Consider the following 17,998-nt stretch of genomic DNA (forward strand, 5'->3'; position numbering starts at 1 on the left):
ACAGTCCTAAGTGCAACTTGATCCCTGTGACAATGACTGTCTCAGGGAGAGGATGAAGGCTCTCAATCTTACTGTCCTATAGTTTCCCCCCACCCCCCCCCAAGCCTGCAGGCTTTAAAATATAAGAGGAAGAAATAAATAAAATGTTTCCTCAGTTGATTATAACTATAAGTTGATGCAAATGGTGATAACATGAATGTAAGAATTCTTTTGCTATAGATAAGAATGGTTATTTCTGATAGGAAATGCAGTTACCACTTCAGAACTAACAGGAAATCTCTTTAAAAGTCTAAAGGAAACTTGTGATATGTCAAGAACATGTCATAGATCTTCCTTTTATCTTGGATGGCATCATCTGAGGGCCATGATGCTCAGTGACTGAGGCTGTGTGAAACACATTCTCCCTAGAAGATACACATGCAAGATCGAAAAGCCGATTGATGACTTTACAGATAATTGCAATTAAAATAATTGCTAAGTGAATAAATGATAGGTTTTGTAAGCAAGTACCAAGCAGTTACCGCTATTGCATCATGTTATGAATATTGGCATTTTGCTGGCGTTTGGCACTTTCCAGATTTAGGCACAGTGTTGTACTAAACATGTACTAGTCATCTTTGATGTTAAAAACCTTGTATCCTTGAATTAAAAAAATCACTGCTACCTTTCCAGTTAGTAACAAGTTGAAGACAGAAGGATCCCTAAGAACAACGATGGGAAAACCTTGTCTGTGCAATGAAAAAAGGGCATTTGGAAAAACAATGTCAAAAGGGAGCACTCTATGTGCTCGACATTTCCCCCTGTATACCACTAGAAATAAGCCATTTAAAACATTTTCAATGGTCTATGGCTTCGGTTTTCACATGGTATTAAAACAACTATTTCTTACCATTTGTATCATTATAATCATGCTCATAATGATGAAGTTGTCACAGTCTATATACCTGCACTCTGCTTTCTGGGATAAAAGTGAATTTATCCCAGACTTAATGAATAGAGCCTAAGGCTAGACGGTGGCAAAAAATTCAGTAATCAAGATAAATATATTTTAACACAATATTTATAAAAATCAAATTAATGCAAAAAATCCATGACATTGAAATCTTAAATGAAGTTAGAATCTGATAAGGTCTGATGAGGGTGAGAGTGAGTGAGTGAGTGGTACTAGGACAACCTCACCCCAGTCCCTGCCCTGCCAATGACATGAAGTGACGCATGCTGTCTGCAGAGGTCACAGTTGGGTGAGAGTTTCCAGTGGCATGCTCTTACTGGAAGATCTGTTAATTTTTAGTTTACGTTTTTCTCATACATGCTATCTGTAGGGTCCTTGTTGATGAAATCACAGTGCAAAGTCGTCTGGGGACCATTGTACAGGAAGCCATGTAGCTTCATCAGAAAGATATCCACTCAAGAAAGTTTTAACTTTGCAACTTTTTTGGTCACAGTTCATTTTGAAAGTATTTTACATTGCTAACTAGGTACATGTTTACAAAGTAATGACTTCCATATGAGATTAGACACAACTTTGAGCACTTTACACGTAAAATAACATTTTGTGGAGAACCAAAGAATATATAGCACTACTTTTAAATAACTGTGTAATCAAAATGTATGCAATAGAAATTTTAAAATTACATGAAAGAGCCCATTCTGTAAAAATGACTTTAAAGTCAATTGGAATTAATAAATTCTGAGCCTTCTTTTTAAACATCTGGCATAAAACTTAAATTTTAAAACTTCAATTATTATAATGTGCCCTCTAAAGACTGAAGAGAAAATTTCTAAAATTTTCATATTAATAATTATAAAAGGCTTTTAAATACAGAACATTGGAGGGAAATGTACAAGGAAGGAAACAAAAAATACCCCAATACTACCATCTTGAGATAGAATGTTAATACTTAGTAAAATATTTCTTATCGTTTTTCTAATAGTGACATGTTTAAAGTAGCCTTAACTTAGTTTCTAAAATAGCAACAGAATATTTCAGGCCTGAGGCCACCGTTCCGTGTTTATAATGCTATAAATTTTACCTTATATTTGAAGTGTTTTACAGTGTTCAGATTGCTTTCCATAAACCATCTCGTACAGGGCCTCTGGACGAGGCCTTTGAGGGAGCTCTCTACATGGATGGGGAAGCGAGGCTCTGAGATGCACAGCAAGGACATGCTGCCTAGACACATGGCAGTGAAGTTCTGGCTCTTAAACCTAGATTCTTCCCTTATGCAATATTGCCAGTGTGTAACTCCACAATGAATAACAGAACCCAGGCTTGCAAATTTGAAAATATGATATTCCTTGGAGGAAAATATGTAATCATAAACATCACCAAGATGATTACCAAGAAAGAAGCCCAATGTAATTTTTAAATGATTTACTTATTACAATGCCAAGGAAGACTCTGGATACAAACACATTTGTTTGCTAATACAATTACTCCACTCTTACCTAAGACTGTACATACAAAGGGACAAATACCTAATTAAGAGGCAGTCAGTTTTGAGTTTCTAGGTACGATATGAGTGATCCATTTACTTGTGTGGCAATTTACTATTTCAAATTCTCCTCACAACAGAAATTCCTGAAACATGTTGAAAGTAAGTCAATATCATTATTTTTAAACAGACTAGTGGATCTGTGTCATAAATACACTTGCACATGTATATCAGGGAACATTATTTATATGTCTATCTCTAAAACTCTCATTTTTAGGAATTAAAAGTTTTGATAATTAATGGTGTTGGTCTCCAAAATTCATATTGATAAAAGATTTTAATTAGTCATTCGATAGGAATTTTTAAACTTTAGCAACTATAAACTGTGTTACCAAAAAAATCTTAAAATTTTCATTTAGTAATGTCAGGGTTATGCTACTTCTAATTTCCTATAGCTAGTGACATAATAAAACATTTATCAAGAATTCAATATTGGTTTCCTTGGACCTGAAAAAATGCTAAATATGGCAACTATTTAAACTTATTTTTATTCTTCTTTGAAAAAAGAATAATAGGACATAGCTATAAAAACAAAGAAGTTTATTTTTAATAAGCATAACAGAACTTGAGCATCTGAATTAGTTTCAACTATTAAAATTGCCCTTGTGAGAGGATATATCCTTATTTGATATTGCTATCATTAATAATATTTCTGGGAGTCCTCCTTGTAATGGCTTTCAGAGCCAGAATACAGCGTGCAAGAAAATGTGTTCCATTGCCTAGCTTGCTACCTTCCCTTATTTTGAAATTTGTTCCACATGTCTTTTGACAATTTTCAGAGGGGTGAGGGACGCACACACACACATATATGTATATTTTTTCAAAGGATGGTAATTTTCCATCATTATTCATGTTAACAATATGTTATTGTTAGTGACATACAACTCAAAAGTAATTTCAAGTAATATCATCTTTTAGGAAAGAAAAGAACACACATTTTTGTCTATTTTAAAACAGTCACACTCACCTCTCTAGTTCTGGTATATTCATTTACTCCAATCATTAATTATAAGCTCTGTAAGGGTAGAAACCATTCTATTTCAATTTTATAGCTCTATTCTCTAATCTCCCCCTCTCCCTTGCCCACTGCATCCTCCCTTGTACAGAACCTGATGCTGATGCCCCAAAAAATGTTTGTTGAATTGAAGTGACTATAACTTCCCTATTAGATAGATATATAAAGATATATATCATATATTTAACACTTTATTTCCATTTTTCTATGGATCAGTCAATATTTGTATTCATATGCACACTAATAATCTTCTTGATGATTTTCTATAAATTCAGGAATTATACAATATAAATCACAGCAAATAAATCAGATCACTAAAGGCCTTAATATATGAGCACTTTATGTCTGTTCTTATTTATATTGCTTCCCATATTTTAGTTTGAGAATTCCTGCTAGTCAAGCTTCTTTCTGGGAACAGAACTACAAGAGTTTTTACTTATTAAAGATCAGTTGTGATGTGCTATCAGTAGATTCCCCTTCCCTAGTTTACATGTATATGGCCAACAAGATCAACCTTTAGTGAAAGACATTAGCCTCTATGTCATTAGAAGTCTAAATTAACTTGACTGCACAAGATTGGTCCCTGTTATACTGTGTATCACTTATTTGGGCTAATTGATGACTAAATGGAATTGGCTATTTGTTGACATTTCATGTTTAAGGATGAGATTTACCATAGGGTGATTGATCTGAATTAAAGCATCTACTAAGACAAAATATCCTAACCTAATAAATGAAACAAATTCGGTAAAGTTTTAGATCAAATACATTTAAGCAACATTAAATTTAAAAGCATTGTTACATTGTTTAAAAGCAATAGGGTTATATAATTCAGGAACTGAAAAATGGAAGAAAATCTAAAATGGTATTAAATTTGTGTCTGTGGGCTGGCACTCCTTGTTGGAAATAGTCAAGCAAAAGTAAGAGGCATTGAATGATTTAGACAATGATTTTGTAAAATTAGATGAATTTGAATATTTTCCATCGGTAATGACTCTGGCCAAAGTATCAGCAGATTTACTACAAATTAATAACTAGACTAATAACAACATAGCTTATACACAGTGATAAACAACTGGCATGTTTGGGGTTTCTTAATTTGTCCAAATCCAGTTCAACAGATGAGATTCCATTTAGCACAGCTTGCAGGAGCACACCTTTGCTATCCATAAATGATGCCTTCGTTCACCTGGAAAGAAAACAGATTATCTTGGGTTATATGGTAAAATAAAGAAATAAGAGAGAAGAAAGGGCAGGAGGAAGGAAGGGAGAGAGGAAGGGTGGGAGAGAGGGGAGGATGAAAGGAGGGAGGAAATGAGGAAAGAAATAAGTGAAGAAATGGAAGAAGGAAGGAAGAAAGGAATTACCTATAATTTCTACATTTCTTTTTCTATATGAAATAAAATGTTAAGACAATAAAGAAATTCTTATAAACCAGGCCTCAGGTAAATGTATTTTAATTGCACGTCTTATTGGTATAGGTCTTTTCTAATCACCGAGAAAGGTAAAAAGTTGTCAACAAGATGAATCAAGTTTGAAATTAGTAAATTTCCATAAATTTCAAGCAGCTGAATTGTTCTTAGAGAAACTCACAACTGCAGTTTTAGGACCAAATGTTATAAATGTCAGTTGAAATATGGTTTGAGCTATGGAATAAAAATAATCGCACATACTTCTCAGACTACTTGGATGATTATTGCAGGCTAAAAGATCACTTGATTAAATTAATTTGAATAATTGGAGCACTGTGCCTCAGTAAACTACTTCTAAACACATTTATATTAATGTTGTGACTAATCATAGTAACTCCCACTCCTACTGGCAAAAACTCAAAAAGCTGATTATTTACTTTAGCTAAACCAATATTCAGAATTGTATTATATATGTATTACATATATATGCCTAGAATTTTATGTCCTTTAAAGGTTATTAGATTAATGCTTAAAATTTTCCCTTTGGGTAAATTATTTACAATATTGATATTGTTAAACGCAACTGGAAGACAGAGCGTACATGTTTTTACTACTGAAATTGTTCTTACTTCTTCTGGAACGTTTTTTTTACCACTAAACATAAGAAGTGTGTTCTTGATGGCTATGATTGATGGGCTGCTCGCACATTCTACATTTTTTCTGCTTCGCACATCATCATCAGCCATCTCCAACACTCCACTCCTGAGTCTGTCCTACTTTCTGTTACCTGATTTTTGCTGGTGATTCATGAGCAAGAATAGTATTAAAAAAAAAAAAAAAAAACAACCTTGGCTTTTCACAACGTAGTATCCCCTAGGAAACTGTAAGAAATCTAGTTTTGTTCATCAGATTCATGCAAATGCAATATTGATTAACAATGATGTATGTAGATCTACATAACGTGCTATATAAAAACCACTAAAGTGTTCTGTTAATGGCAGATGCATACCGATTATAAACTACTTCAGAATGACATAAAAATGCTTATCTGAATCCTTTTTTTTTGTACTTCCAAGTTCTCTCTCGTCACTACTATTTTCAGCTGAAGCTATATTTAAGTGCACTATCCCTGGTGCACTAGGAAGTGAAATTCTTAATTTTCCAAGCCAATAAGGTGACAAAAGCTCAAGGTTTCTCATTAACACTTGGATAAAATTTGTGAATGTCACACTAAATTTTTTATCATCATGAGTACAAAGATGAGGGGCAAGGAACACTTTTTTAATATTCTGGAGATTGGGGATTGAGCTATAATCACTGTGCATGAAACAGTTAATAAGAAGTTAACCATCAAAAGACTAAACTGAACTATTTTTGTGATAACATCTTTCAGTTTCAAAAGCAACCAGGCCTTAAAGAGCCAAAGAAAGAAAGCCTAATGGCCCTAAAAACTCAAAAAAGGGAGCTGCAAGTTCACAGGTTGTCTCAGTGCTTCTATTACTAGACATTGAAGTTATTCCCACAGGTTCCAGGAATGTATAAATGCTGGTGAAGAAGCCAGTAGACTTCACAGAGTCTAAGCCAGAAACTTCAATCTGGGATTCACCTGTGAGTCAAAACTCGTTGCTAATGAATTATTCCAAAGAAAAGACACTGCTGAGGGAGGCCTTAACCGATCAGACAAGACCTCCAGGTTCACTAGCTGGCTCAGAGTAACAAGAATGCTCTGGTCTAAAGGTGCTTTGCCAACCTTAATGGACTGCAGGCACCCACCTGGGTATACAGCTTGAACCAATAAAGAGATCACAATGGCGTGATGAATAAGGTAGAGCGCTTTAGAGACTGGGTGAATGACCACTCCACCAGGTATCTAAATTGTGACCTATATGCACACTCCAGGCCATTTACTAATGGGTCATCCTAGTCAATTCAGTGCTGGAGAAGCAGTGATGTCAATGAAAAAATAAACAATCTACATACTGAGTTCAAAACCCATTTTATTCAAAGACAGTCAGTTTGCAAAGTCAACCTTACTGTTTCATATAAATTCTAAAAGTTTGATTTTATTACTGATATTTTTAAATGCTCTATCAACATTTAAAACATTTCAACTTCATCTTTTAAAAAATTGTTTTAGTTTTTCTGTACTTCAAGTTTTCTTACTCTCTGCAAATGCAAACTAGTTGATATGAGCAATATAAAGCTATATGAGCTAAAGTAATATGATGTGTAGAGAATCTGCCAAGAAATCTTTCTTTAGAGAGAAGAATATATGAGGCAATATTCTTGAACTGTGCTTGAATAGGAAAATGATTTTTTTGTTTTCATTTTCCAGATGCTGTTTGAACAACTGGGCTATTAACTAAAAATGATATAATAAATATATTAGTCATTTAGAATTACATAGATAAAAACCATGTAAGGTCAATATCCATTAAAGCCAAAAGACTGACCACATTCAACTTTGTAACTAGGGGATTTTGCATGTACATGAAAATGTTAAAAAGAATTTTAAATAAGTGATAATATTCCAGGTGAAAATGGGAAGAATAATTCATTCATATTTAAATACACTCCTTTCCATACAAGAAATAATGACTATACTAATGAAATTATAAGCTTAGCTACTGAAGCAGTTCTCTTGGTTTGAGAACATCTTCTCAAAGCTTACCATTTAAAAATCCCAAATTTTGTTTTTTCTTCTAACAAAGGCGGTTAAACATGCTTTCCAGAGAAACACCACCTGTACATGGTAAATAGAGTTAACTAAACAACCAAAGTAATGTTTATAGTTTTGGAGGCCCTACATTTGAATGACTTGATATTTTGAAGTTAATTTTTGGACGCTGAGAAGTGGACAGTCATATTTTCACAGTACAAGGAAGTCCTACCATGCCACCAATTTCACAAATCTTCCTTCATGCTCAGTTTTAAGAATTTTGCCTCTCAAATGCTCAGACTTCAAGGAACTGCACTCTCTCATCAAAATCTTTCTTACTAAACAAGCACCCCTGTCAGAAGTGTCTTAATTTCTTATCACAGAATTTTATCCACACAAGGAGCAATAAATAATTCATGTCACTGCCTCTTTGTTGTGTGTCCCTGAACCGCACAGAGCTGGAAGGCTGACAGCTGTGTCAGGACAAGCACCAAAGATCTGACATGACAAGTGACTAACAAGTTTCTTTCAGTTCATAGAGAAGGAAGACAATGGCCCAAAGTGCAGAAAGAAATCTTGAAACAAAATAAAACTGCTTCTTTCTTTTTACCTAAGTGTTTGCTATGAGCTTATTTCCAACCCACAAGCCCTGGTCATTTTATAGGACTGCCCAGCCCCCTTTATTCCTCACACTCGCTTGGCCATTTACGCCTGGCCACGGATCAATATGAGCAATTCTTGGAGAAATACGATGTCTCCATGACAACCAAGCCACAAATTCTCAGTGGAAGGCAGTGAGACCAGTAGTGAACTCTCCAGAGGTTTCTAGGCCTATAAGGCAAGATGTCTTAAAATGCAGGAATGGACAGAGGAAAAAGCCAGAGTAATTCATTCTTTATTACCAGTTTAATGATGTCCAATGTATAGAATGGTACTCACTTTTTAAGTTAAGATTCTTTATCAGCACCTATATTTTCTAATTGATCTTTCTTTTTGATATATCCTTTTGTTTATATCAATCAGATAGACTATGCTATATTTGAATCTCACTACAATTCCACTCATATTGAGGGATGACTGAAATTTATTCTACTTTTGGAACAGTATAAAGCTGATCTATTTATTCTTGCCCAAAGCAATGAACCCTTCGGTTAAAAACTTGCCTCGTGGATTTAACTGCCTGTTAAATGATTGATAGAAACCTAGTTTAAAAACTAGGTTTTTAAACTGTTTTTAAAACAGTTTAAAAACCTAGTGAAAATTAGACAAAATTTGAGTCAGAACTAAAAGTAATTTAAAAATAATTTTAATAGAAATCTGATGCTACCACTACCCGCTCCCTTTTCACGTGGGACACATCTACATTTGTCGTTTGGATATTATGGCAGGGGTTGGGGCTAATGTGCTAATGAAAAATTTCTCTCATTGCTAAAGATGCCATTTCTCAGTTCCTGAAGCAGAAGTGTGGCTGAGAACAGACACCCAGCAGCAGTTCATCTTTTGAGGAATCTTGGTGTAGTGGAGGGGACTGAAATACAAGCCATTGCGACTGGGCCTATCGGGGTTCCGAGATGACTTAGGGGACCTGACATAGATTGCAGGCTGCACCTTTCACTGAAAATTAAATCTCAGTAGCTCTCCTCGGGGAAGGATCAGGGGACTGTTTGCAGCTGCCCCCTGTCAGCGAAGGCTACAAGATTTGGAAATCTCTTAACTAAGCTGACAGGCCACAGAGAGGATGAATCAAAAATCTGATACACGGATCAGCACACAAAGATGTGAGAGGTTAGAGAGTACACAGCGGCCAGAGAAAACAGGAAAGAAAAACGTTCAGTGGGGGAAGATAGTTAACTCTTTCGCTCGTGGTAATAAGGCATCTTCTAGCACCTTATGGCTTTGTAGTGAACCAGGAATTGTCGTTCAACTCTCACAAGATTTTTTTTCTCTTAATTAATTAGTTGTTAAAGACAAGGCATGCTTCAAAACAAAAATTCATGCTTAAGCATTCCTGGACATATCCTTCCAGCACATTTCTGTCTGTTCTTCCCACAAAGAGAATACAAACATTAGTAACTTGGACATAGGGTAAATCTTATTGAGTGAGGAAGGGTTACTATTTTGTTTTGTTCTAAACAGTTGACACTGTCCATTTGTTCATTACTGTTATGCTAAAATCCTCTCATCCCTTTTAGAGTTCAGTTTGTATTTAGAGAGGTAAAACAGATAGTAATGATGACGATTTGTTTCTCTTTTCCCCCTAGTTCTCCATTTCCACTTGATCCCATTATTTGAAATATTTAAAATGTTGCCATTTTTCCAGTTTCCAATCTCTGCTCCTATTAACCACTTTAGCCTAAAATTGATGATAATGAACTAATAGTGTCAGCTTCCCTTCTCAGTCATAAAGCCTTTGTACTTCCTCCAGCTGAATTCTTGATGAAAGAGGAAAAGATAACAGCTCCACACTGTGACCCCTGGAGGTGACCATTAATTTGACAGTGCAGCTGCTAAGAGAAAACAGCATTACAATGTCCTCTCCCCCCACTCTCTTCCAAGGACCCCAAAGCTGTGTCAAATTTATCATTTATACTTGACTATTTTTAAATGGCTTTCACCTGAATTCTCAGACTCTTCCAGGACACATCTGTCAGGCATGTCCTCGGTGTCTTGGAAGTTTGCCGAGTTTGAGTTGCTGTCATGCTTGACCGGACTGACTGGAGCTATTAAAAAAGGAGAGAGCAAAGAAAGAGAAAGAGAGCGATGAAAAAGTAGTAATAAACACCATTAAACATTTCCTTTCATTTCCACAGATATTTCCAGGGACACACTATGTAAACACAAATAATAAATTGAAATAAAATGTATCCTCTAAGTATGTATTGGCAGACATGTAATTAGTTGAAAAATCTATAGATGAGACTTTATCTTAGAAGAAAAATAAGTTCATGGCATCAGCTTAAAAGCTACAAAGTAACAAAGTGATCCCTTCGAAGTAGAAATCGTATTTTTAATGCATAAATCTAAAACAATATAGTCAATTAACAGCAACAGGACACAGAAGGAAGAACATCAGGCTGTTCAATTAGACCAGCTCTATGCTGTTGCAGTGGTTCCTTTTGTCACACAAATCACAGTGGATGAACACTTTTTATGCATTTTGGTTCTCTTTCATCAAATTAAAAACTATTGTTCCAAACACAAAAAGCCCTATAAGAATAACTTTAAAAAGATAGGGTGAATACATTGCAAATGATAATAAGGAGGGCTGGTGTTTTGAATGGTAGGTCTTCAGTCATGATATATTTTCTGAGTAGGAATTATGAACAGAAACAGAAGCCAGCGTAGGAATCTAAAATTTCCTATAAACACATTACAAACTACTAGCTCTGTTAGAGAAACACAGACTTAGGTTTCCACATTTTTCCACGAGTTGTACTACTTTGTCTAAATTCTCTCCACAAGTAACATATTTCCCTGTTATATTTGTTCAAGGAATCATTTGTCAGGAAAAGTAGACATGGTCTTCATGAATACACTCTGAATAACAAAACAAAGCAAGCCTTCAATAATATAAATTATGTCATACTTACTTGTCTGAAGCCAAACAAAATTGAATTTTGTCTATCACGAATTGCTTCAGTGAGAAGTACCACTGTCTTCTCAGGTCTTGATAACACACACAACATATTATTTATAAGCCATAAATGCAATAGAGAAAATATAGGTTTATAAGTCATAATATGTTTATATATATTTAACATAGATATTTATAAGAAATAATGTGTTTGTTGGCCCAGGGGAGTGGGCCTGGCCGCTGTTCGTAAGCCTCCCTTAGGAGATAAGGGAGCAAATGCAGAGGCTAAAGCTTGTGTTGCTTCACACATTCGATAAATGATACAAAGGAGGGCCGCCTGAGGTCCAAAGCAACCTTAGGAGAGCTCACACCTCCCAGACTCCTTGTCTTGTTTTCATGGACTGTGCATAACAGTGGTGACCATAACCTGAGGCCCACATATACAGATTTAAAGGTGACTTTTAACATGATTCTGGTCCAAATATTCTTGCCAGTTTCACCCACCCTCTCAAAACACAGATAGTGCTGCTCTTTTCTGTGGAAGGGCAAGCATAGCATTTGAACTCACTGCTTTTCTAAAACTTTTTGTATGGGAACAAAATATGAGAAAAAATATACAAAATTCTGATTTTGAAAAAACATACCAAATGTTTCCTTTTCTGCATTTGATTTTTCTGAAAAAAAAAACATGGAAGTAGGTACCATGTCTGTTTTATTTACCTCTGTATGCCCTGGGCTATGGAAAGTATTCTTGAAGGATCTGTGCAATGGGTGAATGGATGAACAAATGAATGAAGCAGACGTGCCATGCTGGATGTCCTCCCGAACCAGGAGGATATGTGCTTTGAGTTACTTTCAACCTGATCTGCTCGGTTTCTTGTTAGGCCCACTTGAGATAAAAGATGCATATTTACAAAATAGTAGTGTGGGTTAGTCCATGACTTGGGAGGAGACACCTAAGTAGTATGTATGGGTAGTATGTATGGCCTAAGTAGTTATTTTGGTGTCACTGCCTTTAATTTAGTTTTCCTCAGTTTAGATCATACTTACAGATTATTTTTGAATCCATAGATTTTTGTGAAAGGTTTAAGTGGAATAATTAAATGCATCAAAGTTGCAGAGTACTATTACATTGGTCAGAATATTCTGGCCTACTTTAATGGTTTTTCTTCTCTATATACCTTGTTAATTTTCTGAAATACTTACATTGGTATTTATAATAGGGAATTAACCATACAACTAAATCTATTACTAACAACGAATGAAGTAGCATCTGTGTTTACTTGGGCAACTGCATCACACTTGTGATCCCATACACTATTCTTTCATCTAAAACTTGCATCTATTCATTTATCTATTCATTCCTCCAAAAGACTCTTCTAGACACAGGGTCCTCAAAGAGCTGAAGAGAGCATGGTATTAGAACAATGAAGTCAACGCTTGCAACCATTTTTAGTGGCAATAAAGTGGTCCCAGGATAAACTGACATACCAAATCTTTCAAGAAAAGTGGAAAGTTAGATGTAGCTTTAACTGCATGATCTTTATTAAACTCACAGTATAAGGTACAATGCAGCTATTTTTGTCTCCACCTCTGATTTTGGAGGGTGTGCTTTGTGTGGGGGTAGGAGAGAGGAAGGGTTGTTCTTCAGATATTTTGCTTAATTACACTTTAGCTTCCAAATCTGAGACGGTACAAGATGTGCCATTTTTTTACTGGGTAGTTTATAGAGTATCCAATTAAATCTACTGTGGAAGAAATCCCTACATTCTGTCAATTGGGAACAACAGAAATTGGAGAGGTTAATTACTGCCATTCCACTTTTTTTTTTTTTTTTTTTGATAGGCCAATCTTTGCAATTATTCTTTTGGGTGTTTCTTGTGATGTTTCATCGGTAAACTCTGACATGATGTGTGGCCTAGGCTTCTGTAAATGAATCATTTCAAAACTGATGAAATCAACAAATATTGATCTAGTCATTATTATGGGTAGAGCTCTGTGCTAGACCATGTGAGGGACAAAAAACACGAAGCACTTTTAATGTGCCCGCATACAACTTGTGATCTAGTTGAGGTATAATACAAAGTAACTAGTAGGAGCATTAGAGACAATATTCCAAGAGTGACATGGTTTTTAGGAATGCAGAGGTAATTCCCCTGCAATAGGGTTTGTTGGGAAGTGAAATTTAAATTAAATCTTGAGAGGGAAGGTGTGAACCCAGGCCTGGCCAAAGAAATACATTAGCCTGGGGTCACAGATATATTTAACAGACTGTTACTGCCTACTTTTGTATGTATTTTTAATGAATTCTCCTTACATGTCTCTTTGAGCTTTTCTTGAATTGCTGTTGTGGCTAATTCTCCTCACCTGTAGAAGTTAGCTATAGACAGGTTTTTCCTCGCCGTAGATAGTCAATAATTTGATCTTTACTGATGGTGGGCCCATTTATCACAGTAAGCTCTCCTTTCACTATACATATTGACTTTTATTTATCAATACTAAAGTCCATTTGTAGCTCGTCACTAAAGTTCTTGGATATTTTCAGTAGTTTTTGAAGATGCATTTTAGAGCTTGGCAGAGAGGTACTTTTGACATCAATACAGTGCAAATGGTTGCTAGGCTCACCCTTAACTTAAAATCAACTGTTTATTTCCTCTGTAATGCATTCTGAAATAGTCTGCATTTGGGGGGCGAGGGGCAAAAAGACGAACACTTCTTGACAGTTCTACCACTGAAAGATGTAAGGCTGTTCCATTTATTCATCACATACCTCAAAATATTGACAACTAGAAGGCCAGTGTTCTAAATATCTTTGTAATATCTTCGGAAGCTAGATAGAGGGAGAAGTCCACGTACTTTGTAAAGATGCTTTTGACTACGGTGTGCTTAATTAGTGTTAAAGAAATTCCTAAAGAAATAAACGGTTCAACTGTAGACAATACAAAATCAGTTTTTAAATGACACGTAAGAACATATAATGGGGAAGCACAGAAAATTGTATGACAAAGACCCTATAGAAGAATTTACTGGAAAAAAATGTGGTGACAGGGTCAGCAGTGGTTATGCTCCTTTACCTCCCTCTATTCTCTATTTTGTTTTCAGTTAATGTCTAAAAACTCCTTCCTGCCTTTTCTCATCATTTGTGGAAATGCAAATTTTCAGTAAATTTTGAAGGTGGCTAGGCCAAGGCAACAAACAACTTTAAGAAACATCCTCCCCACTCCCAGTGAGAGAGTGACCACTGGGAAAAATCTTCATCCATCTACACAAACGGCAGCTCATTCTACCAACCTAGGCCAGTACTGTAGTATATATAGAGCCCTTGTGTAAAAATCCATATCATTCTCAGTGTGAATAAAATTTGCAGCCCAAACAATGTTTTCAGTATGATGACTAATAAATGATTAAAAAATAGATCCCATCCAGCATGTGTATGGAGTTTTAGGAAGCACTGGAGATATTGATAGGAAAATCATTTATAAAAAGATATAACAGTTTGAAATGCTGGTCAATTGAATAGAATAAACCACTGTATTAGCAGATAAAACTCAGACAAAAATCTTAATTGCATCTTATTCAAAGGCATAAAAATAATGTGCATGTTACAGAGGTCATGAAAGATTAAAAGTCCACTCAGATTTGAGGAATGAGCAGTGGAAAAGAAGTCAAAGACCTGAGTTCAAATCTACTAGCTCAATATGGTGGACAAGAGTTGATCACTTCTTTGGCTGATAATTTAGGTCTCCTCTCAATAAGGCATCACTATGAATCAACTAAAAAAAATCTTTCTACAGGTTTAGAAGGAAGAAAAACTACAGTAAGTTCAAGTACAATAGAATTAAATACTAATGCAATCCTGACAGATCACGAAAAACTGCAGTATGTTTTAAATTAGAAGGAGGCATAATCAGGGAAAAGACTTTAAGTGATAACACTAAGGTTGTAAACAAAGAGGATGTCATTTGAACAGACCACAAATTCAGTTTACAAAGTGGCTCTCTCTGGACAGATGTCTTATCAGAAAAACATATCCAGCTAAAGAGCTATGTACATATTACCCCTACTTAAAGAGTATCTACTGAGATAATCAAGTGATAGGACATCCTGATTACATTTGAATAGCAATAGCTACATCCTGCATCAGACTTCAGGCTTACTTTGTGTTCAGTGTGGACTGGAAACTGGAAAAAAATACCATATAGGAATGCCTAGAATTAAACAAAATATCTAATGCTGCTTTATAACTAAGAAATAACTGTTTTATGGGCAAGTTCAGCAAGATGAGTTAAGATTAGATTTATGTGTTTTACTATCTTTCTGAAATGTAATCTGACACAGAATATTATTTTCTGGCTGACATTTTCTAGTGTGAATTGCTTTAAACATGAGGTTTTTTCAGTTGGTAAAGAAATAAATTTTCCAAATGCTGGAAATTTGGTATCCTAACTAGATATATAGAATTGGAATTATTATTTTATTTAAATATTTTGTGATATATAATATACATATGCAGAGGATCAAATTCTTTACTATCTAAGGGGAAAAAATTTGTAGCTAACTTCTACAGTGACACAAACAGCTAAATGTCTAATTTGGGGGAAGATAAATGTGAATGAGAAAGAAGTAATAATTGGTTACTGCATCTTTTTAAATAATGTTTTATTCCTCTAAGATATAAAAATATTCCTGTTATCCAGGATGTTTGAACAATGGGTTGCTTTGGTAAGGCTGGTAAATAAGCAAATACATCTCTAGCCTAATGTAAGACATGAGACAGACACTTGGACTATTTATGAAATGACTGAGTAAAGCATCTAACAAGAATTTCTAAGAATTAAAAAACCAATGATTAATTTCACTTGAAGTTTAAGGGAGAAATCTTAAGGTCAGGCATAGGGTTTATAGCTTAAATATACCCAAACACCTCCACAATCTATTACTAATGCCAACAGGCAGACTACATAAAGAAGGCGATCCTACCTGCCTTATTTTGGGGAAGATAAAATTCCTCATTTTTTATTACCCAAATATATGTATTAATTGAAACAAAGGTGAATACCAACAACTTCATTACAGAGATGAACTTCTTAGTTCCCCAGGGGTGGGGGTGGGGGTGGGGGAGGCATGTTGTACTAGAAAGAAGCTCAGTTAATAGAAGATCTGTTTTTAAATTCCACTTCTGTTCCTAATAGTGTGACCTTGAGCATGTCATTTCACTTTCCTGGACTCGGGTGCTTTTATTAATAAAATGAGAGAATTGGACTGGACAGCTTCCTTGACATCTTCCTGCCAGTTAAGAATCCAAGACCAACCAATCACTGAACAGGATAGTAAGAAGATAAGTGGCTACTACAGTAACCTTGGAAATAATGAAGGCTTTTGAGGCCCTTTCTCAATTAAGATTGATATTTTCCTACAAGTAGTAATCTCCATCTGACTGAGGGACAGAGGAAATCAGGGCAGCTTCAGAGAGCTCCTTTGGTAGTTGCAACGCCAGGGTGAGGCAGCCTTATCGAAAGATGACCAAGAAAGGACTGAGGCTGCAGTATGGCTACTCCTGAGAACAAACAAGGTGACTCCTTGGCATAGAAACATCCATCAGATATTTACCAATGGTGTAAAAAATCTTTAAAACCAAATTTAAAAAAAATAAGTTATACCTTACCCTTCTTAGAATCATATTTATGCTATTAATTTCTTTAAACAATCCCTCTCTTCATTGATCAACTTGGCAAATATGAACTTCAGTACAAGATGAATCATCCTAAACTAAATTAATTGGGTCCATGAAGTAATTGCAAGAAGCAAACCTGCAGTGGACAAGCCATGGCCTGGAAGTTAGATCTGGGTTGGGTTGGGCTGAATTGGCATTAGACTCCTCTGAAGACTGGCCCCATCTTGTTTTCATGACCCCAGACATGAAGAGGTTCTCAATTATTGTTTGCTGAATGAATGGACAGTGTTATATAGAGATGTGGTATTCCTATGGAATAGTATTTTCCTCGTGTCAAACCTCTTACAGAGAGAATCAGTAGAACCCCAACTCTTTCTATTCCTTTTATATGTAAAACTGGAGCCCATGAAGTACTTTGTCTTACTCAAGCCTGGCATGAAAACCAACTCTAATCAAATTATTTAAACTCTCAGACTGAAACAGACTGTAGAGACATACTGGATGTAGGATGGGGAGAATATGAAAAAGGAAATGTGCAATCTGGGAAGTAGAAAAGGAAATAACCGGGAAAAATGCAACTTTCCTTTTTTTCTGCTGCATTTCTTCCTCCACCCTCCCCAAAAGGCAATTCTCAGAGTTACCTATGAGAGGTTTGCCTGGATTTCTTTATGTGCTCCTTTAGAGTACCAGCTCCTTGGCAAGCAGCGTTCCAAGGAGAGAAGTGGTAAGTAGATGAGCAAGCACCTTTTTTTTTTTTATTATTTTTTAATCATCAAATCAAAATAATTTCCACAGCTTTGGTCCCTGGTCAATACTGAGTAAATTCAGAGTGGAAATAATCCAGGGAAATATTCCTTAGTATTATTTTTGTATTTATCTATACTTTGGTAAAGAAGAGATTTTCTAGATGCAAGAAATAAGCTGGTCAGATCAGCAAGCTCAATTCCAGCTTTTTACATTAAACCATAGAGATAATTATTCAGGATAGGGGGACTCAGGAACATCTTATCTGAAAGGACCCCTTCATCACGGAAAGGAAGTATAGGTGATGAATGAGTTCTAAGAAAGTATAGAAATTAACTCTCACACTCTTCAGGCAGTTTAGATTTTGTAAAACTCATATGACTTTTCTCATAAGGACTGAATCTATGGTAAAAACAGAAATGCAT

General features: G+C 35.4%; 1 protein-coding gene across 1 annotated transcript in view; it reads right to left on the reverse strand.

The window, feature by feature from the left end:
* Positions 1–4,643: 4,643 nt before the first annotated feature.
* WDR72 (WD repeat domain 72) overlaps positions 4,644–17,998 on the reverse strand; it is a 187,572-nt gene continuing 174,217 nt past the window's right edge. Inside the window, exons 18-19 of the mRNA XM_065871729.1 lie at positions 10,197–10,301; positions 4,644–4,699 (exon numbers count right to left, since the gene is read on the reverse strand). Coding sequence (XP_065727801.1) covers positions 4,644–4,699; positions 10,197–10,301 — 161 coding nt within the window. The remainder of the gene's footprint in view (positions 4,700–10,196; positions 10,302–17,998) is intronic.

Source organism: Phocoena phocoena, chromosome 2, assembly GCF_963924675.1.
Source record: "Phocoena phocoena chromosome 2, mPhoPho1.1, whole genome shotgun sequence".
Taxonomy (NCBI): Eukaryota; Metazoa; Chordata; class Mammalia; order Artiodactyla; family Phocoenidae; genus Phocoena; species Phocoena phocoena.